The sequence below is a fragment of the Carcharodon carcharias genome (genome assembly GCF_017639515.1).
Source record: "Carcharodon carcharias isolate sCarCar2 chromosome 38 unlocalized genomic scaffold, sCarCar2.pri SUPER_38_unloc_2, whole genome shotgun sequence".
In the NCBI taxonomy this organism is placed as follows: Eukaryota; Metazoa; Chordata; class Chondrichthyes; order Lamniformes; family Lamnidae; genus Carcharodon; species Carcharodon carcharias.
In genome coordinates, this window is record NW_024470786.1 from 962,732 (window position 1) to 983,840 (window position 21,109).

Below are 21,109 nucleotides of genomic sequence, written 5' to 3' on the forward strand. Positions count from 1 at the left end.
GGGGCAGCTCGCTCTCCCGCCGCAGCAGCTCGATCTCCCTCCGCCGGGTCTCGGCGTCGTTGCCCGCCTGCTTCTCCTCCACCTCTATCGTCTCCTCGTCATCCTCTTCCTCGTGTGGCTCGAAGTCTGCGGGGAGTGGGGGGGGGGGGGGTGCAGAAAGAAGAGGGGTCGGGACGTGTGGACCATCGTCAGGTCGGCGGAGTGCGCGGGGGTGGGGTGGGTCAGCGCCGAGGCCTCAAGCTGTTTACAATCTACATTCAGGACTTCGGCGCAGGGGCCGATTGTACTGCAGCCCCATTTTGCTGACGACATGCACAAAAAAAATAAATATAGGCAGGAAAGCAAGTTGCGAGGGGCGGACAAAGTCTGGCCAGTGAAATAAATCGAGCGAGCAGATGGAGAATAACGTGTATAACATAAAAAAAGGTGATTGTTCACTCTGGCAGGGAGAATAGAAAAGCAGAGTATCGCTTAAATGCAGAGAGGGGCTGCTGAGCTCTGAGGTGCGGAGGGATCTGGGTGTCCTGGTGCATGAATCGGGAAAAAGTTGGTGTGCAGATGCAGCGAGTGATTGGGGGAGGCAAGCGGAACGTTGTCCTTTATTGCAAGGTGTGTGTGTGTGTGTGTGTGTGTGTGTGTGTGTGTGTGGAGGGCGTTGGGGAGACCACACCTGGAGCACTGGGGACAGTTTTGGCCTCCTTACTTAAGGAGGGATTTACCGCCACTGGAGGCCGTTCAGAGCAGGTTCACCCGGCTGATTCCTGGGACGAAGGGGGTTTGTCTTGTGAGGAGGGGTTGAGCAGGTTGGGCCCTGTACCCGTTGGAGTTTAGAAGAACGAGAGGCGATCTTACCGAGACAGATAAGATTCTGAAGGGGGGGTAGGGGCTCGACAGGGGGGGATGCTGGGAGGATGTTTCCCCCTCATGGGGGGGGGGGAATCTAGAACGGGGGGCATAGTTTCAGAATGAGGGTCTCCCGTTGAAGACGGAGATGAGGAGGAATTTCTTCTCTCAGAGGGTGGTCCACCTGTGGGATTCCCCCCACCACCCTCCCAGAGAGCAGTGGAGGCCGGGGCGTTGGATATACTCAAGGATGAGTGAGACAGGGGAGTCGAGGGGTTTTGAGGGCGGGGGTGGAGGGCACAATCGGCAGGACAGTGGAGTTGAGGCCACAATCAGATCAGCCGCGATCTTGGTGAATGGGGGAGCAGGCTGGAGGGGCCGAATGGCCTTCTGCTGCTCCTCAGGTTTAGGTTCCACATGGAGAGCGAGAGAGAGAGAGAGAGAGAGAGAGAGAGAGTCAGGGAGCCTTCCACTGACGCCCATCACCCCCACCATGCACCCCGCCTAACCCCCTACCCGCCAAGCCCCAACCCCTCAGCAGCAGGGAAACGCGCCCCGTTCACCCACCTTCGTCCTCGGTGACGGAGCCGGAGACAGGAGGGGTGGAGGCGGTTGAGCCAGCCAGGGAAGAGCCGAGCTGGGACGACCCAGGCTTGCTGGCCGGCAGCGACTCGTTGAGGCTCTGGCTGAGCAGGTCCGAGTACTTCTCCGTCTGGCCCACGATGAAATCCAGCTGCAGGTCCAGGGCCTTCTTGCGTTTCTCCTCCAGGCGGGACTGCTGTTTGAACTGCACCACCTGCACCCACAAAGAAACCGACCACGTTGAGGAAGAAAAAAAACAAGGAGCTGGACCTCCGGAGAGGAGAGTGACCACGCTCGCAACGCGGGGAGGCCACTCTGCCCGTCGTGTCGGTGCCGGGTCTCCAAACCAACCATTCACCCAGTGCCATTCCCACCCCCACACCCCGCTGTTCCCCCCGCCTTCCCCGCCGTTAACCCTGCACATCCTTTCCTGATAAATATCCCATTCCCTCTCGAACGCCTTGAATGACCTTCCCTCCCCCTCACTCTCAGGCAGCACATTCCAGATCCTAACCCCCTCGATTGACCCTCCCTCCCCCACACTCTCAGGCAGCGCGTTCCAGACCCTAACCCCTCGATTGACCCTCCCTCCCCCACATTCTCAGGCAGCGCGTTCCAGATCCTAACCCCTCGATTGACACTCCCTCCCCCACGCTCTCAGACAGCGCGTTCCAGATCCTAACCCCTCGATTGACACTCCCTCCCCCACACTCTCAGACAGCGCGTTCCAGATCCTAACCCCTCGATTGACCCTCCCTCCCCCACACTCAGGCTGCACATTTAAGATCCTAACCCTTGGATTGACCCTCCATCCTCCACACTCTCAGGCAGCGCGTTCCAGATCCTAACCCCTCGCTGCGTGAAAAAGTTTCTCGTGTCTCCGTCGCTCCTTTTACCCATCGCCTTCAATCCGTGTCCCTCTGCTTCTCCATCCTTCCCCCAATGGGAACAGTTTCTCCCGATCCACTCTGTCCCAGACCCCCTTGTGATTTTGAACACCTCGATCAAATCTCCTCTCGACCTTCTCTTCTCCGAGAAGAACAGTCCCAACTTCTCCGATCGATCCAAGGAACTGAAATTCCTCATCCCTGGAACCATTCTCGTGAATCTTTTCTGCACTCGCTCTCTCTCTCTAATTCCTTCACATCCTTCCTAAAGTGCGGAGCCCAGAACTGGACACAACCCTCCAATGGATACCAGGGCAATGTTTTATAAAGATTCATCATAACTTCCTGGCTTCACTGAATATTTTTAAGGGGGGGTGGTAGACTGATTCCCTTGCCTCACAAGAATCCAAGGTTAGTGGGGGGGGGGATGGGAATGTGGAACTCGAAAGACAAACAGATCAGCCATGACCTTCTCAGGTAGCGCAGAAGGCTCGAGGGGCCGAATGGCCCAAGGGCTATCCAGTTCCCCAATTCATGCTCCCCCCCAGCACTCAATGTGGGGACAGGAGGCCATTCAGCCCCTTGAGCATGTTCCTGACCCCACAGTCCCTGGCAAATCTGTACGCCGTCTTCACCACTGCCGCAAGGGAACTCATTCACCTCAGGTTTTCCCAAGTTCCAGTTGACACCCCTCCCCAGCAGCAAAACTGCTCCACATTCCCGGCAACCCCCCCACCCCGGCAAAGGAGCATTGTTTTCACCAACTCCTTCAATCATCAAAATAGGACCTTCAACGCTCAGGAGGCCGTGTCTCATTGCCCACCGCTCGGCGGCCTCCCGGGGACCGGTTCATTATCCCGCCCCCTCCTGGCCAACGCCTCTCCCCTTCCATCGCCAAGTTGGGCCCCACTTCCAACCTCCCCAACACCGCCGCCACCTCCAAACCCTGCCTCGGCTACTCAGCCTTGACGAGCTCTGGGCTCCACTATCCCGACACACTCCCATTCAACCTCCCAACTTCCGCCCTCCTCGAATTGTCAGCTCCTGACGTGACGTCTTTAAAAATTCGTGTGTGTGTGTGTGTGCGCGTGCGCGTGCGCGTGTGCGTGTGTGTGTGTGTGTGTGTGTGTGTGTGTGTGTGTGTGGTTAGAAAATCGCTGGGATGTACATTTATTGCCCATCGCCCATTGAAGGTGGCAGGATGGTACTCTGGTGGCAATGCAGAGCCCTGGACTAATGATCCACCGCAGCTTGGGGAGCTCTGGACTGGATTCATGCATCTGACTGCGAAACGCTAGCCTCATCAGCAACACACTCAACAGATGATACGACAGCAAAGGAACGGCCGATATATTCCCAAGTCGGGATGGGTGAGGGGCTCGGAGGGGAACTTCCAGGCGGTGGGTGTTCCCCGTGTGTCTGCTGCCCTCGTCCTTCCAGATGGTAGCGGTCGTGGGTTTGGAGACAGTGTATCTGCTGCATTCAAGCTCACAGCCCCATCGTGTGCATGCATGCATGCTGGCGAAAACTTTGTCCCTCCTGTAAAGTAACACAGCTGGCACTGATCCAGCCAGCCATGGGTTGCAGAGGAGGAATCTCTTTCAGCCCCAGCTACCAAATCCCTGCCTATGGCAGAAAGGCAGTGACCTGTTTAAGGGCTGTTGTTTACTAACATTTACTAACTGTGCTGTACCTGTCCTGGGAGTGTTTGATGGGGACAGTGTAGAGGGAGCTTTACTCTGTATCTAAACCCGTGCTGTACCTGTCCTGGGAGTGTTTGATGGGGACAGTGTAGAGGGAGATTTACTCTGTATCTAACCCCCGTGTTGTACCTGCCCTGGGAGTGTTTGATCGGGACAGTGTAGAGGGAGCTTTACTCTATTTAACCCCGTGCTGTACCTGTCCTGGGAGTGTTTGATGGGGACAGTGTAGAGGGAGATTTACTCTATTTAACCCCGTGCTGTACCTGTCCTGGGAGTGTTTGATGGGGACAGTGTAGAGGGAGATTTACTCTGTATCTAACCCCCGTGTTGTACCTGTTCTGGGAGTGTTTGATGGGGACAGTGTAGAGGGAGCTTTACTCTGTATCTAAACCCGTGCTGTACCTGTCCTGGGAGTGTTTGATGGGGACGGTGTAGAGGGAGATTTACTCTGTATCTAACCCCATGCTGTACCTGTCCTGGGAGTGTTTGATGGGGACAGTGTAGAGGGAGATTTACTCTGTATCTAACCCCCGTGTTGTACCTGCCCTGGGAGTGTTTGATGGGGACGGTGCAGAGGGAGATTTACTCTGTATCTAACCCCGTGCTGTACCTGTCCTGGGAGTGTTTGATGGGGACAGTGTAGAGGGAGCTTTACTCTGTATCTAACCCCCCGTGTTGTACCTGTCCTGGGAGTGTTTGATGGGACAGTGTAGAGGGAGATTTACTCTGTATCTAACCCTGTGCTGTACCTGTCCTGGGAGTGTTTGATGGGGACAATAGTTGGTTCCACTGGGGAGATTCAGCAGCGATAACAACTCTCACCTTAAACAAAAACCAAAAACCTCCCCAAAAACATTATCCCATCCAGATCTTTGGCCCCCCTCACTCATGAGGGCCTGCGACACCAGCCCCCTTTTTATTCTTTCACGGGACTTGGGGTTACTGGCCAGAACAACGCTTGCTGCCCATCCCTAATTGCCACTCGAACCGAGCGAGTGCCCGGGGCCACTTCAGCGGGGCAGTGGTGACCGACTGCCGTGGGTCTGGAGTCACGTGCAGGCCAGACCAGGCGAGGGCCGCAGGCTTCCTCCCCTGGATAAAAGGACACTGGTGAGCCAGATGGGTTTGGTAAACGGCCACCGTTAAAGTGACCGGCTCCTTCTTCCAGGTTTTAGTTCTGTTAATTGTAACTTAAACGCCACCGCTTGTCGTGGTGGGGATACGAGCCCCTGTCCTCCACCTTCCCGCCCCCGAGGATCAGCCTGGACCCCTGGGCGACATGCCCAGTGACGATGCCGCATTGACCACCGCCACCCTGCAAAGGAAGGGTGCCGACGTAGGTTTAAGTGGCGATTCCTGGACAGTGACCAATGCGAACCCCCCCCCCCCCCCCCCCATAACCCCACCTTACCTTCTCCACGTTGGTCCAGAACTGCTTGACCTCCTTGGCGATGGTGGAGGCAATGCGTCGGAGCTTGGCTTGTTCATCTCGCTTGGCCCTCTCCTCCTTCTGGCGCTGCTCCTCGTGGAACCTCAGCACAGTCCTGGCAACCTGTGTGTGTGTGTGTGTGTGTGTGTGTGTGTGTGGGGGGGGGGGGGGGGGGGGGGGGGGGGGAGAGAGGGAGAGGGGGAATGCAGGGAAGAGAGCGAACGAGTCAACGGGGTGAGCGGCGGAGAGGTAGCGCCCGGGGCTGGTGGGGAGCGTCCAGTTCAGCGTCACCCAGGGCGCGGGATCGGCTGCGCTAGGGCCCGCACCTACACGACCCCCAAGCCCACCAGCCCCAACCCCAACCCCACCAGCCCTCGCCACGCTGCTTAACACCTGTTTGGTCTTCACTGCAAGGGGGGATAGAGGATAAAAGTGGGGAAGTCTCGCTCCGACTGTACAGGGCGTTGGGGAGACCACACCTGGAGCACTGGAGACAGTTTTGGCCTCCTTACTTAAGGAGGGATTTACCCCCACTGGAGGCCGTTCAGAGCAGGTTCACCCGGCTGATTTCTGGGACGAAGGGGGTTTGTCTTGTGATGGGAGGGGTTGAGCAGGTTGGGCCCTGCACCCGTTGGAGTTTAGAAGAATGAGAGGTGATCTTATCGAGACAGATAAGATTCTGAGGGGGGGTAGGGGCTCGACAGGAGGGATGCTGGGAGGATGTTTCCCCCCTCATGGGGGGGAAATCTAGAAGAAGGGGGGGGAGGGGGCACAGTTTCAGAATGAGAGGGTCTCCCGTTGGTCCCGATGAAGACGGAGATGAGGAGGAATTTCTTCCCTCAGAGGGGGGTCCGTCTGTGGGATTCTGTCCCCCCCGCCTCAGAGAGCAGTGGAGGCCGGGGCGTTGGATATACTCAAGGCCGAGCGAGACGGGTTTTGGATCCAGAAGGGAGTCGTGGGTTATGGGGGTGGGTGGGTGGGGTGGGGGGGCAACAGGCAGGAGAGCGGAGTTCAGGCCAACAGTCAGATCAGCCTTGATCTTATCGAATGGGAGAGCAGGCTCGAGGGGCCGAATGGCCCTCACCTACGTAACAAGCCCGGGTCAGGGACGTGACGAGCAATCGGAAGAGGGGAGCGCACATGGCACTCGTCCTCAGATAGACCTCGCAGGCCACGTGGGAGAAGAAATGCTACTGAAGGACTCCCGCCCCCCTCTCCAACCCTCATCCCCTAGGCCTCTGGCGGGCCTCACCTTCCTCGCCACGCCACGCTTCCAGCGCCGCTCCTGTGCAAAGTCGGCCGACAGCCACTGCATCTCCTCGCACAGGTAGTCCCAGTGCGTCTTGGGCCGGGTGGGCTCCTGCACACGATTCAGCCTCTTCAGGGACCACAGACCCTCCCTCCGGAGCTCAGCGATCCGGTGCTCGATCTTGGCTTCCTGGATCCGGGCGGAGAGAGGGAGAGATAAAGAAAGAAAGGAGAGTGAGAAGGTGGAAAACAGGTTTCATCAGAGCGCATCCCAAGTGTCACACGTATCCGGCGACAAGCAGAATGAGAGAGGGCGGGCTCAGCAGGGAAGGAGAGAGTGAGCGTGGGCAGGAGCGGATAGGGGAGAGCGAACGCACCGGCAAGAATGGGGGGGGGGGGGGGCGAACAACAGAGGGTGACAGAGAGAGAGAGAGAACGGGCGAACAAAACAGGAGGCGGGGGGGGGAGAGAACGGGCGAACGGAACAGGAACAGGAGGCCGGGGGGGAAGAGAACGGGCGAACGGAACAGGAACAGGAGGCCGGGGGGGAAGAGAACGGGCGAACGAAACAGGAACAGGAGGCCGGGGGGGGGGGAGAGAACGGGCGAACGAAACAGGAACAGGAGGCCGGGGGGGAGAGAACGGGCGAACGAAACAGGAACAGGAGGCCGGGGGGGGGAGAGAACGGGAACGAAACACGAGGCCGGGGGGGAGAGAACGGGAACGAAACAGGAACAGGAGGCCGGGGGGGGGGAGAGAACGGGAACGAAACACGAGGCCGGGGGGGAGAGAACGGGAACGAAACACGAGGCCGGGGGGGGAGAGAACGGGAACGAAACACGAGGCCGGGGGGGGAGAGAACAGGAACGAAACACGAGGCCGGGGGGGAGAGAACAGGAACGAAACACGAGGCCGGGGGGGAGAGAACGGGAACGAAACACGAGGCCGGGGGGGAGAGAACGGGAACGAAACACGAGGCCGGGGGGGAGAGAACGGGAACGAAACACGAGGCCGGGGGGGAGAGAACGGGAACGAAACACGAGGCCGGGGGGGAGAGAACGGGAACGAAACACGAGGCCGGGGGGGAGAGAACGGGAACGAAACACGAGGCCGGGGGGGAGAGAACGGGAACGAAACACGAGGCCGGGGGGGAGAGAACGGGAACGAAACACGAGGCCGGGGGGGAGAGAACGGGAACGAAACACGAGGCCGGGGGGGAGAGAACGGGAACGAAACACGAGGCCGGGGGGGAGAGAACGGGAACGAAACACGAGGCCGGGGGGGAGAGAACGGGAACGAAACACGAGGCCGGGGGGGAGAGAACGGGAACGAAACACGAGGCCGGGGGGGAGAGAACGGGAACGAAACACGAGGCCGGGGGGGAGAGAACGGGAACGAAACACGAGGCCGGGGGGGAGAGAACGGGAACGAAACACGAGGCCGGGGGGGAGAGAACGGGAACGAAACACGAGGCCGGGGGGGGAGAGAACGGGAACGAAACACGAGGCCGGGGGGGGAGAGAACGGGAACGAAACACGAGGCCGGGGGGGAGAGGACGGGAACGAAACACGAGGCGGGGGGGAGAGAACGGGAACGAAACACGAGGCCGGGGGGAAGAGAGAGAGAGAACGAGACTGAAGGTGGGTGGGAAGCGAGAGAGAGAACGAGACAGAAGGTGGGGGCGAGAGAGAGAGAGAGAGAGAGAGAACGAAACAGAAGGTGGGGGTGGAGCGAGAGAGAGAGAGAACGAAACAGAAGGTGGGGGTGGAGCGAGAGAGAGAGAACGAAACAGAAGGTGGGGGGAGAGAGAGAGAACGAGACAGAAGGTGGGGGTAGAGAGAGAGAACGAGACAGAAGGTGGGGGGAGAGAGAGAGAACGAGACAGAAGGTGGGGGTAGAGAGAGAGAACGAGACAGAAGGTGGGGGTAGAGAGAGAGAACGAGACAGAAGGTGGGGGTAGAGAGAGAGAACGAGACAGAAGGTGGGGGTAGAGAGAGAGAACGAGACAGAAGGTGGGGGTAGAGAGAGAGAACGAGACAGAAGGTGGGGGGTAGAGAGAGAGAACGAGACAGAAGGTGGGGGTAGAGAGAGAGAACGAGACAGAAGGTGGGGGTAGAGAGAGAGAACGAGACAGAAGGTGGGGGTAGAGAGAGAGAACGAGACAGAAGGTGGGGGTAGAGAGAGAGAACGAGACAGAAGGTGGGGGTAGAGAGAGAGAACGAGACAGAAGGTGGGGGTAGAGAGAGAGAACGAGACAGAAGGTGGGGGTAGAGAGAGAGAACGAGACAGAAGGTGGGGGTAGAGAGAGAGAACGAGACAGAAGGTGGGGGTAGAGAGAGAGAACGAGACAGAAGGTGGGGGTAGAGAGAGAGAACGAGACAGAAGGTGGGGGTAGAGAGAGAGAACGAGACAGAAGGTGGGGGTAGAGAGAGAGAACGAGACAGAAGGTGGGGGTAGAGAGAGAGAAACGAGACAGAAGGTGGGGGTAGAGAGAGAGAACGAGACAGAAGGTGGGGGTAGAGAGAGAGAACGAGACAGAAGGTGGGGGTAGAGAGAGAGAACGAGACAGAAGGTGGGGGTAGAGAGAGAGAACGAGACAGAAGGTGGGGGTAGAGAGAGAGAACGAGACAGAAGGTGGGGGTAGAGAGAGAGAACGAGACAGAAGGTGGGGGTAGAGAGAGAGAACGAGACAGAAGGTGGGGGTAGAGAGAGAGAACGAGACAGAAGGTGGGGGTAGAGAGAGAGAACGAGACAGAAGGTGGGGGTAGAGAGAGAGAACGAGACAGAAGGTGGGGGTAGAGAGAGAGAACGAGACAGAAGGTGGGGGTAGAGAGAGAGAACGAGACAGAAGGTGGGGGTAGAGAGAGAGAACGAGACAGAAGGTGGGGGTAGAGAGAGAGAACGAGACAGAAGGTGGGGGTAGAGAGAGAGAACGAGACAGAAGGTGGGGGGAGAGAGAGAGAACGAGACAGAAGGTGGGGGGAGAGAGAGAACGAAACAGAAGGTGGGGAGAGAGAGAGAACGAAACAGAAGGTGGGGGGAGAGAGAGAGAACGAAACAGAAGGTGGGGGGAGAGAGAGAGAACGAAACAGAAGGTGGGGGGGAGAGAGAGAGAACGAAACAGAAGGTGGGGGGAGAGAGAGAGAACGAAACAGAAGGTGGGGGGAGAGAGAGAGAACGAAACAGAAGGTGGGGGGAGAGAGAGAGAACGAAACAGAAGGTGGGGGGGAGAGAGAGAGAACGAAACAGAAGGTGGGGGGAGAGAGAGAGAACGAAACAGAAGGTGGGGGGAGAGAGAGAGAACGAAACAGAAGGTGGGGGGAGAGAGAGAGAACGAAACAGAAGGTGGGGGGAGAGAGAGAGAACGAAACAGAAGGTGGGGGGAGAGAGAGAGAACGAAACAGAAGGTGGGGGGAGAGAGAGAGAACGAAACAGAAGGTGGGGGGAGAGAGAGAGAACGAAACAGAAGGTGGGGGGAGAGAGAGAGAACGAAACAGAAGGTGGGGGGAGAGAGAGAGAACGAAACAGAAGGTGGGGGGAGAGAGAGAGAACGAAACAGAAGGTGGGGGGAGAGAGAGAGAACGAAACAGAAGGTGGGGGGAGAGAGAGAGAACGAAACAGAAGGTGGGGGGAGAGAGAGAGAACGAAACAGAAGGTGGGGGGAGAGAGAGAGAACGAAACAGAAGGTGGGGGGAGAGAGAGAGAACGAAACAGAAGGTGGGGGGAGAGAGAGAGAACGAAACAGAAGGTGGGGGGAGAGAGAGAGAACGAAACAGAAGGTGGGGGGAGAGAGAGAGAACGAAACAGAAGGTGGGGGGAGAGAGAGAGAACGAAACAGAAGGTGGGGGGAGAGAGAGAGAACGAAACAGAAGGTGGGGGGAGAGAGAGAGAACGAAACAGAAGGTGGGGGGAGAGAGAGAGAACGAAACAGAAGGTGGGGGGAGAGAGAGAGAACGAAACAGAAGGTGGGGGGAGAGAGAGAGAACGAAACAGAAGGTGGGGGGAGAGAGAGAGAGAGAGAACGAAACAGAAGGTGGGGGGAGAGAGAGAGAGAGAGAACGAAACAGAAGGTGGGGGGAGAGAGAGAGAACGAAACAGAAGGTGGGGGGAGAGAGAGAGAACGAAACAGAAGGTGGGGGGAGAGAGAGAGAACGAAACAGAAGGTGGGGGGAGAGAGAGAGAACGAAACAGAAGGTGGGGGGAGAGAGAGAGAACGAAACAGAAGGTGGGGGGAGAGAGAGAGAACGAAACAGAAGGTGGGGGGAGAGAGAGAGAACGAAACAGAAGGTGGGGGGAGAGAGAGAGAACGAAACAGAAGGTGGGGGGAGAGAGAGAGAACGAAACAGAAGGTGGGGGGAGAGAGAGAGAACGAAACAGAAGGTGGGGGGAGAGAGAGAGAACGAAACAGAAGGTGGGGGGAGAGGGAGAGAACGAAACAGAAGGTGGGGGGAGAGGGAGAGAACGAAACAGAAGGTGGGGGGAGAGAGAGAGAACGAAACAGAAGGTGGGGGGAGAGAGAGAGAACGAAACAGAAGGTGGGGGGAGAGAGAGAGAACGAAACAGAAGGTGGGGGGAGAGAGAGACAGAACGAAACAGAAGGTGGGGGGAGAGAGAGACAGAACGAAACAGAAGGTGGGGGGAGAGAGAGAGAGAGAGACAGAACGAAACAGAAGGTGGGAGGAGAGAGAGAGAGAACGAAACAGGAGGGGGTTCAGGGTGACAGGGTGATGGGGGTGGGGGGTTAAAGGGAGGTAAAAAAATGCAGGGTAGGGGCGGAGGGTGACACGAGGCCAGTGCAGGCCGGGACTGAAGCCTGGGCTGTGGGTTTTCCCGGCTGCGCGCCCCCCTCCCTCTCCCCCGGGCCTACTCACATGCTTTGCCTGCTCGGCGATCTCGGCATGCGTCTTGTCCCAGGGCTGCCCCTTGGCGTTCTGGTTGCAGGGGCCGAGGTCGGGGACCCAGAGGCCGCAGGCCAGCGCCTCCCGGGGCTGGAGCTTGGGCGAGGCAGCGAGTCCGTCCAGCGAGTCGTTGGCCAGGGATCCGAGGTGAGCCGGGGAGCCGCCCGCGCTCGAGGCGGGCGAGGAGGCCGGCGAAACCGGGCTGCTGCCTGTCATTCTCTCCCTGTGTGCAATCTGGGAAAACCAAGAGGACACCGTCAGGTGGGGGGGGGGGGGGGGGGGGGGGGGGGGGGGGGCGCGGGGCTGACCGAGCGGGCAAAGTCACGTCGGCTAACTCAGCAGGGAGGCCTTGGAGGTGGCGACCCCGCCGCCCTCCTCCCCCAAGGACTCCCGTCCGGCCACGTGAGAGGCTCGAGCTTGGAGTCAGACACCCCCCCCGCCCCCGCACCCCCCCCCTGCCCCCGCTACCACCACCCATCCCGACGCTTCCGCGCCAGCCGGGCAGTTGTACGTTTAAACCAGCGAGCCCCCGCTCCCCGGCAACGGCTGAGACAGGTGAGCGACAGCCTCACGGGTTCGAACCGGGCATTACCCCCCCCCCCCCCCAAAAAAAAATAAACCAACACGGCGTTTCCGCAGCTCCTCGTAAGGACGCCGGGTGCCGAGACGCCGCGGGGCAAGCCGGAGAAGCTGCTTTCGCCGTGTTGACCGAGGGGCCGATACTGGCTTCGGGACAGAATTGGGGGGGGAGGGGAGGAGGAAGGAGGAGAAGCCCCAGCGCACCCCACCCGCCCCCTCCCGCTGCTCTCCTTCGGCGTATTGCCACGGGGTCCTGACCACGGACTCCAGCAGGCAGCGGCAGCCTCAGGTTCCAGCAGCGCAGCACTTGGCCACCTAAGAGAGATGCGAGGGGACAGCCAGGAAACGAAGGGAAGCGCTGGCCCAATGTCGGTTGTTGGGAAATGACGTGAGTCCGGAATAAAAGGTAAGGGTGAGCGAACGCTTTACAGATCCCCGGCTGATCAAGAGATAGGTGGTGCAGGGCGCGAGGAAGAGGAGGGGCTGAGTAATTTGATTTTGACGAGATATCTAAAGCCGTGGGCAGGGAAAACGTCTACGAGTGTTTACACGGACTTCCAGAAGGCATTTGTTGAAGTGCCACTTGACAGGCTTGTTCGCTCAAGTCGAAACCCGTGGAATTGAAGGGAAATTATTGGGCTAGTCCGAAGGCTGGCGGAGAGACTGGAGACGCAGAGTAGGGACAATGGACAGATACTCCGATCGGCAGAATGTGACTGGGGGTGTCCCGCAAGGGTGTGCGTCGGGGGTCTGAATGATTCACCGTGCTCACAAACTACTTGGATGTTGGGGACAGAATCCAATCCACGTTTGCCGTCGACGCAGAGATAGGCTGCATCCTAAGCGGTGGGGACGGAAGAACAATATTGCTGGGAGAAACGGGTAAGATAAAGGGTGGCAAACGGATTTCACCCTGGGCGAGGGTGAAGTCTTCCGCATCGGACCCGATAAAAGGACCGAGCAGGGGGCTCGGGAAATGGTGTGAAGGTCAGAGGAGCGGAGGCCCAGAGAGATTGGGAGTGGGGGGTGGCCGTGGGGAACCCAGGCCAACGGATGATGAAAATGACACGAGCGGGTACCGATAACAATCAGAACGGCCAACGCTTCACTCGCCTGTCGCAAGGATGGGAACACGGGGGTGGGGGGGTGGGAAGAGAAGCCTCGCTTCCGCTCTGCAAAGCCCCGGGTGGTCCACCACCCACCCCCCCCCACCCCCCCCAACCCCCGCCCCTCCGGAGTTACCGGGAGCAGTTCCAGCCTCCACTGCTCAGCACGGAGCGCAGCGTCGTTTCGGTAGAAAGCTGCCTGCACTCCGAGAGTTAAATTATGAGGAGATTAAACAGAAACTGGGGAGTGTATTCCCTGGAATTAAGATGGTTAAGAGGTGATTAGTTGAGATATTAAGGGGGAACAGATTGGGCAGAGAGGGGGAGAATTTATTTTTCTCCCCCCCCCCCCCACTGCTTGGGGGTGTCTGGAGCTAAGGGATCGAGGGTGAAAATTTGGGCCAGGGGTTTTTCAAGGAGTGAAATCAGGAAACACCCCTTTCACACGCGGGATGGTGGAGGTTGGGAACTCTCTTCCACACACGGCCACAGAGGCCGGATCAATTGTTCTCAAATCCGAGAGCAATCGCCACACGGATTAAGGGGTACGGGCAAGGCTGGGTCAGAGATTTGAGCCGCACAGCTCACCGAATGGCAGCTGAGCCTACCCAAGGGGCTATAACGGACTGCTCCTATCCCGCAGCTTCAACCTTGGGCCTGGCGCTCACGCCCTGGAGCCACAGCCTCGGTGACATGAGATGCAGCGGAACAACCCAGGCAGGGGGGGCGGGGGGGAGCTGTTACTCTCCCAAGTCCATAAACAGAATGTCAGAGGGCGGGAGAGAGCGAGAAAGGGGGGGGGGGACAGAGAAGAGAGAGCGAGAAAGGGGGGGGGGACAGAGAAGAGAGAGCGAGAAAGGGGGTGGGGACAGAGAAGAGAGAGCGAGAAAGAGGGGGGGGACAGAGAAGAGAGAGCGAGAAAGGGGGGGGGGACAGAGAAGAGAGAGCGAGAAAGGGGGGGGGACAGAGAAGAGAGAGCGAGAAAGGGGGGGGGACAGAGAAGAGAGAGCGAGAAAGGGGGGGGGACAGAGAAGAGAGAGCGAGAAAGGGGGGGGACAGAGAAGAGAGAGCGAGAAAGGGGGGGGACAGAGAAGAGAGAGCGAGAAAGGGGGGGGACAGAGAAGAGAGAGCGAGAAAGGGGGGGGACAGAGAAGAGAGAGCGAGAAATGGGGGGGACAGAGAAGAGAGAGCGAGAAATGGGGGGGACAGAGAAGAGAGAGCGAGAAATGGGGGGGACAGAGAAGAGAGAGCGAGAAATGGGGGGGACAGAGAAGAGAGAGCGAGAAATGGGGGGGACAGAGAAGAGAGAGCGAGAAATGGGGGGGGACAGAGAAGAGAGAGCGAGAAACTGGGGGGGACAGAGGAGAGAGCGAGAAATGGGGGGGACAGAGAAGAGAGAGCGAGAAATGGGGGGGACAGAGAAGAGAGAGCGAGAAATGGGGGGGACAGAGAAGAGAGAGCGAGAATGGGGGGGACAGAGAAGAGAGAGCGAGAAATGGGGGGGACAGAGAAGAGAGAGCGAGAAATGGGGGGGACAGAGAAGAGAGAGCGAGAAATGGGGGGGACAGAGAAGAGAGAGCGAGAAATGGGGGGGGACAGAGAAGAGAGAGCGAGAAATGGGGGGGACAGAGAAGAGAGAGCGAGAAATGGGGGGGACAGAGAAGAGAGAGCGAGAAATGGGGGGGACAGAGAGAGAGAGCGAGAAATGGGGGGGACAGAGAAGAGAGAGCGAGAAATGGGGGGGGACCAGAGAAGAGAGAGCGAGAAATGGGGGGGACAGAGAAGAGAGAGCGAGAAATGGGGGGGACAGAGAAGAGAGAGCGAGAAATGGGGGGACAGAGAAGAGAGAGCGAGAAATGGGGGGGACAGAGAAGAGAGAGCGAGAAATGGGGGGGACAGAGAAGAGAGAGCGAGAAATGGGGGGGACAGAGAAGAGAGAGCGAGAAATGGGGGGGACAGAGAAGAGAGAGCGAGAAATGGGGGGGACAGAGAAGAGAGAGCGAGAAATGGGGGGGACAGAGAAGAGAGAGCGAGAAATGGGGGGGACAGAGAAGAGAGAGCGAGAAATGGGGGGACAGAGAAGAGAGAGCGAGAAATGGGGGGGACAGAGAAGAGAGAGCGAGAAATGGGGGGGACAGAGAAGAGAGAGCGAGAAATGGGGGGGACAGAGAAGAGAGAGCGAGAAAGGGGGGACAGAGAAGAGAGAGCGAGAAAGGGGGGGACAGAGAAGAGAGAGCGAGAAAGGGGGGGACAGAGAAGAGAGAGCGAGAAATGGGGGGGACAGAGAAGAGAGAGCGAGAAATGGGGGGGACAGAGAAGAGAGAGCGAGAAATGGGGGGGACAGAGAAGAGAGAGCGAGAAATGGGGGGGACAGAGAAGAGAGAGCGAGAAATGGGGGGGACAGAGAAGAGAGAGCGAGAAAAGGGGGGACAGAGAAGAGAGAGCGAGAAAGGGGGGACAGAGAAGAGAGAGCGAGAAAGGGGGGACAGAGAAGAGAGAGCGAGAGAAAGGGGGGACAGAGAAGAGAGAGCGAGAAAGGGGGGACAGAGAAGAGAGAGCGAGAAAGGGGGGACAGAGAAGAGAGAGCGAGAAAGGGGGGACAGAGAAGAGAGAGCGCGAGAAAGGGGGGACAGAGAAGAGAGAGCGAGAAAGGGGGACAGAGAAGAGAGAGCGAGAAAGGGGGGACAGAGAAGAGAGCGAGAAAGGGGGGACAGAGAAGAGAGCGAGAAAGGGGGGACAGAGAAGAGAGCGAGAAAGGGGGGACAGAGAAGAGAGAGCGAGAAAGGGGGGACAGAGAAGAGAGAGCGAGAAAGGGGGGACAGAGAAGAGAGAGCGAGAAAGGGGGGACAGAGAAGAGAGAGCGAGAAAGGGGGGGACAGAGAAGAGAGAGCGAGAAAGGGGGGACAGAGAAGAGAGAGCGAGAAAGGGGGGACAGAGAAGAGAGAGCGAGAAAGGGGGGACAGAGAAGAGAGAGCGAGAAAGGGGGGACAGAGAAGAGAGAGCGAGAAAGGGGGGACAGAGAAGAGAGAGCGAGAAAGGGGGGACAGAGAAGAGAGAGCGAGAAAGGGGGGACAGAGAAGAGAGAGCGAGAAAGGGGGGACAGAGAAGAGAGAGCGAGAAAGGGGGGACAGAGAAGAGAGAGCGAGAAAGGGGGGACAGAGAAGAGAGAGCGAGAAAGGGGGGACAGAGAAGAGAGAGCGAGAAAGGGGGGACAGAGAAGAGAGAGCGAGAAAGGGGGGACAGAGAAGAGAGAGCGAGAAAGGGGGGACAGAGAAGAGAGAGCGAGAAAGGGGGGGACAGAGAAGAGAGAGCGAGAAAGGGGGGACAGAGAAGAGAGAGCGAGAAAGGGGGGACAGAGAAGAGAGAGCGAGAAAGGGGGGACAGAGAAGAGAGAGCGAGAAAGGGGGGACAGAGAAGAGAGAGCGAGAAAGGGGGGACAGAGAAGAGAGAGCGAGAAAGGGGGGGACAGAGAAGAGAGAGCGAGAAAGGGGGGACAGAGAAGAGAGAGCGAGAAAGGGGGGACAGAGAAGAGAGAGCGAGAAAGGGGGGACAGAGAAGAGAGAGCGAGAAAGGGGGGACAGAGAAGAGAGAGCGAGAAAGGGGGGACAGAGAAGAGAGAGCGAGAAAGGGGGGACAGAGAAGAGAGAGCGAGAAAGGGGGGACAGAGAAGAGAGAGCGAGAAAGGGGGGACAGAGAAGAGAGAGCGAGAAAGGGGGGACAGAGAAGAGAGAGCGAGAAAGGGGGGACAGAGAAGAGAGAGCGAGAAAGGGGGGACAGAGAAGAGAGAGCGAGAAAGGGGGGACAGAGAAGAGAGAGCGAGAAAGGGGGGACAGAGAAGAGAGAGCGAGAGAAAGGGGGGACAGAGAAGAGAGAGCGAGAAAGGGGGGACAGAGAAGAGAGAGCGAGAAAGGGGGGACAGAGAAGAGAGAGCGAGAAAGGGGGGACAGAGAAGAGAGAGCGAGAAAGGGGGGACAGAGAAGAGAGAGCGAGAAAGGGGGGACAGAGAAGAGAGAGCGAGAAAGGGGGGACAGAGAAGAGAGAGCGAGAAAGGGGGGACAGAGAAGAGAGAGCGAGAAAGGGGGGACAGAGAAGAGAGAGCGAGAAAGGGGGGACAGAGAAGAGAGAGCGAGAAAGGGGGGACAGAGAAGAGAGAGCGAGAAAGGGGGGACAGAGAAGAGAGAGCGAGAAAGGGGGGACAGAGAAGAGAGAGCGAGAAAGGGGGGACAGAGAAGAGAGAGCGAGAAAGGGGGGACAGAGAAGAGAGAGCGAGAGAAAGGGGGGACAGAGAAGAGAGAGCGAGAAAGGGGGGACAGAGAAGAGAGAGCGAGAAAGGGGGGACAGAGAAGAGAGAGCGAGAAAGGGGGGACAGAGAAGAGAGAGCGAGAAAGGGGGGACAGAGAAGAGAGAGCGAGAAAGGGGGGACAGAGAAGAGAGAGCGAGAAAGGGGGGACAGAGAAGAGAGAGCGAGAAAGGGGGGACAGAGAAGAGAGAGCGAGAAAGGGGGGACAGAGAAGAGAGAGCGAGAAAGGGGGGACAGAGAAGAGAGAGCGAGAAAGGGGGGACAGAGAAGAGAGAGCGAGAAAGGGGGGACAGAGAAGAGAGAGCGAGAAAGGGGGGACAGAGAAGAGAGAGCGAGAAAGGGGGGACAGAGAAGAGAGAGCGAGAAAGGGGGGACAGAGAAGAGAGAGCGAGAAAGGGGGGACAGAGAAGAGAGAGCGAGAAAGGGGGGACAGAGAAGAGAGAGCGAGAAAGGGGGGACAGAGAAGAGAGAGCGAGAAAGGGGGGACAGAGAAGAGAGAGCGAGAAAGGGGGGACAGAGAAGAGAGAGCGAGAAAGGGGGGACAGAGAAGAGAGAGCGAGAAAGGGGGGGACAGAGAAGAGAGAGCGAGAAAGGGGGGACAGAGAAGAGAGAGCGAGAAAGGGGGGACAGAGAAGAGAGAGCGAGAAAGGGGGGACAGAGAAGAGAGAGCGAGAAAGGGGGGACAGAGAAGAGAGAGCGAGAAAGGGGGGACAGAGAAGAGAGAGCGAGAAAGGGGGGACAGAGAAGAGAGAGCGAGAAAGGGGGGACAGAGAAGAGAGAGCGAGAAAGGGGGGACAGAGAAGAGAGAGCGAGAAAGGGGGGACAGAGAAGAGAGAGCGAGAAAGGGGGGACAGAGAAGAGAGAGCGAGAAAGGGGGGACAGAGAAGAGAGAGCGAGAAAGGGGGGACAGAGAAGAGAGAGCGAGAAAAGGGGGGACAGAGAAGAGAGAGCGAGAAAGGGGGGACAGAGACAGAGAGAGCGAGAAAGGGGGGACAAGAGAAAGGAGAGAGCGAGAAAGGGGGGACAGAGAAGAGAGAGCGAGAAAGGGGGGACAGAGAAGAGAGAGCGAGGAAAAGGGGGGACAGAGAAGAGAGAGCGAGGAAAGGGGGGACAGAGAAGAGAGAGCGAGAAAGGGGGGACAGAGAAGAGAGAGCGAGAAAGGGGGGACAGAGAAGAGAGAGCGGAGGAAAGGGGGACAGAGAAGAGAGAGCGAGAAAGGGGGGACAGAGAAGAGAGAGCAGAGAAAGGGGGCGACCGAGAAGAGAGAGCGAGAAAGGGGGGACAGAGAAGAGAGAACGAGAAAGGGGGGACAGAAGAGAGAACGAGAAAGGGGGGGACAGAAGAGAGAACGAGGAAAGGGGGGGACAGAAGAGAGAACGAGAAAGGGGGGACAGAAGAGAGAACGAGAAAGGGGGGACAGAAGAGAGAACGAGAAAGGGGGGACAGAAGAGAGAACGAGAAAGGGGGGACAGAAGAGAGAACGAGAAAGGGGGGACAGAAGAGAGAACGAGAAAGGGGGGACAGAAGAGAGAACGAGAAAGGGGGGACAGAAGAGAGAACGAGAAAGGGGGGACAGAAGAGAGAACGAGAAAGGGGGGACAGAAGAGAGAACGAGAAAGGGGGGACAGAAGAGAGAACGAGAAAGGGGGGACAGAAGAGAGAACGAGAAAGGGGGGACAGAAGAGAGAACGAGAAAGGGGGGACAGAAGAGAGAACGAGAAAGGGGGGACAGAAGAGGAGAACGAGAAAGGGGGGACAGAAGAGAGAACGAGAAAGGGGGGGACAGAAGAGAGAACGAGAAAGGGGGGACAGAAGAGAGAACGAGAAAGGGGGGGACAGAAGAGAGAACGAGAAAGGGGGGACAGAAGAGAGAACGAGAAAGGGGGGACAGAAGAGAGAACGAGAAAGGGGGGACAGAAGAGAGAACGAGAAAGGGGGGACAGAAGAGAGAACGAGAAAGGGGGGACAGAAGAGAGAACGAGAAAGGGGGGACAGAAGAGAGAACGAGAAAGGGGGGACAGAAGAGAGAACGAGAAAGGGGGGGGACAGAAGAGAGAGCGAGAAAGGGGGGGGACAGAAGAGAGAGCGAGAAAGGGGGGGGACAGAAGAGAGAGCGAGAAAGGGGGGGGACAGAAGAGAGAGCGAGAAAGGGGGGGGACAGAAGAGAGAGCGAGAAAGGGGGGGGACAGAAGAGAGAGCGAGAAAGGGGGGGGACAGAAGAGAGAGCGAGAAAGGGGGGGGACAGAAGAGAGAGCGAGAAAGGGGGGGGACAGAAGAGAGAGCGAGAAAGGGGGGGGACAGAAGAGAGAGCGAGAAAGGGGGGGGACAGAAGAGAGAGCGAGAAAGGGGGGGGACAGAAGAGAGAGCGAGAAAGGGGGGGGACAGAAGAGAGAGCGAGAAAGGGGGGGGGACAGAAGAGAGAGCGAGAAAGGGGGGGGACAGAAGAGAGAGCGAGAAAGGGGGGGGGACAGAAGAGAGAGCGAGAAAGGGGGGGGACAGAAGAGAGAGCGAGAAAGGGGGGGGACAGAGAAGAGAGAGCGAGAAAGGGGGGGCCAGAGAAGAGAGAGCGAGAAAGGGGGGGACAGAAGAGAGAGCGAGAAAGGGGGGGACAGAGAAGAGAGAGCGAGAAAGGGGGGGACAGAGAAGAGAGAGCGAGAAAGGTGGGGACAGAGAAGAGAGAGCGAGAAAGGGGGGGACAGAGAAGAGAGAGCGAGAAAGGGGGGGGACAGAGAAGAGAGAGCGAGAAAGGGGGGGGACAGAGAAGAGAGAGCGAGAAAGGGGGGGACAGAGAAGAGAGAGCGAGAAAGGGGGGGGGACAGAGAAGAGAGAGTGAGAAAGGGGGGGACAAAGAGAGAGCGAGAAAGGTGGGGGGCTGGGGAGTTGGAGAGAAGAGAGCCAGGAGACAGGAGAGGATTTAGGGAAGGAATCTCAAAGCTTTGGAACAAGGCAGCTTAAGAAGGTACAGCGGCAGGGTACAGGAATTGGGCTTTGGGAGGGGGTGTGAGGGAAGATATGTGCAGGAGGCCCGAAGTGGAGGGATTCAGGAAGGGAGGTAGGTCAGGGCTGGACAAGGCACTAGCCCATCGCGCTGGCCTTCCCGACCCTCGCTAAGTGGAGTCTGTGTTGTGTGTGTGTGTGTGTGTGTGTGTGTGTGTGTGTGTGTGTGTGTGTGTGTGTGTGTGTGTGTGTGTGTGTGTGTGTGTGTGTGTGTGTGTGTGGGGAGGGTGAGCGAGAGTGGAGCTCTAACTTTACGCACTGGAATACCTGGACTGTGCTGCTTTCCACTCCCTCTCTCTCTCGCCCCTGTCACGGAGCCTTGGGAGGGTGCGAGGGGCAGGGGGGGGCTTCACTATGTTAAAGGCCCCACGTCGGGGACAAGGTGCTGCTCGAGGCGATCGGAGGTAGATAACCGACAGCAGGTGGAGCCCCCCAGGGATCTGAACAACAGCCCGGGCGTCTTCAAATCGAGGACCCCCGGCCCCTCCTGACCAGGTCACGGGGCGTGGGCCGTAGCAGGCAAGGCTCGTTGCCCGT

The 21,109-nt window shown here is 58.3% G+C and overlaps 1 protein-coding gene across 1 annotated transcript in view; it reads right to left on the reverse strand.

Annotated features, from left to right (window-relative positions):
* The window catches only part of LOC121274785 (helicase SRCAP-like), a 67,404-nt gene that overhangs the window by 26,694 nt on the left and 19,601 nt on the right, over positions 1 to 21,109 (reverse strand). Inside the window, exons 3-7 of the mRNA XM_041182136.1 lie at positions 11,564 to 11,824; positions 6,697 to 6,882; positions 5,427 to 5,567; positions 1,411 to 1,639; positions 6 to 126 (exon numbers count right to left, since the gene is read on the reverse strand). Coding sequence (XP_041038070.1) covers positions 6 to 126; positions 1,411 to 1,639; positions 5,427 to 5,567; positions 6,697 to 6,882; positions 11,564 to 11,824 — 938 coding nt within the window. The remainder of the gene's footprint in view (positions 1 to 5; positions 127 to 1,410; positions 1,640 to 5,426; positions 5,568 to 6,696; positions 6,883 to 11,563; positions 11,825 to 21,109) is intronic.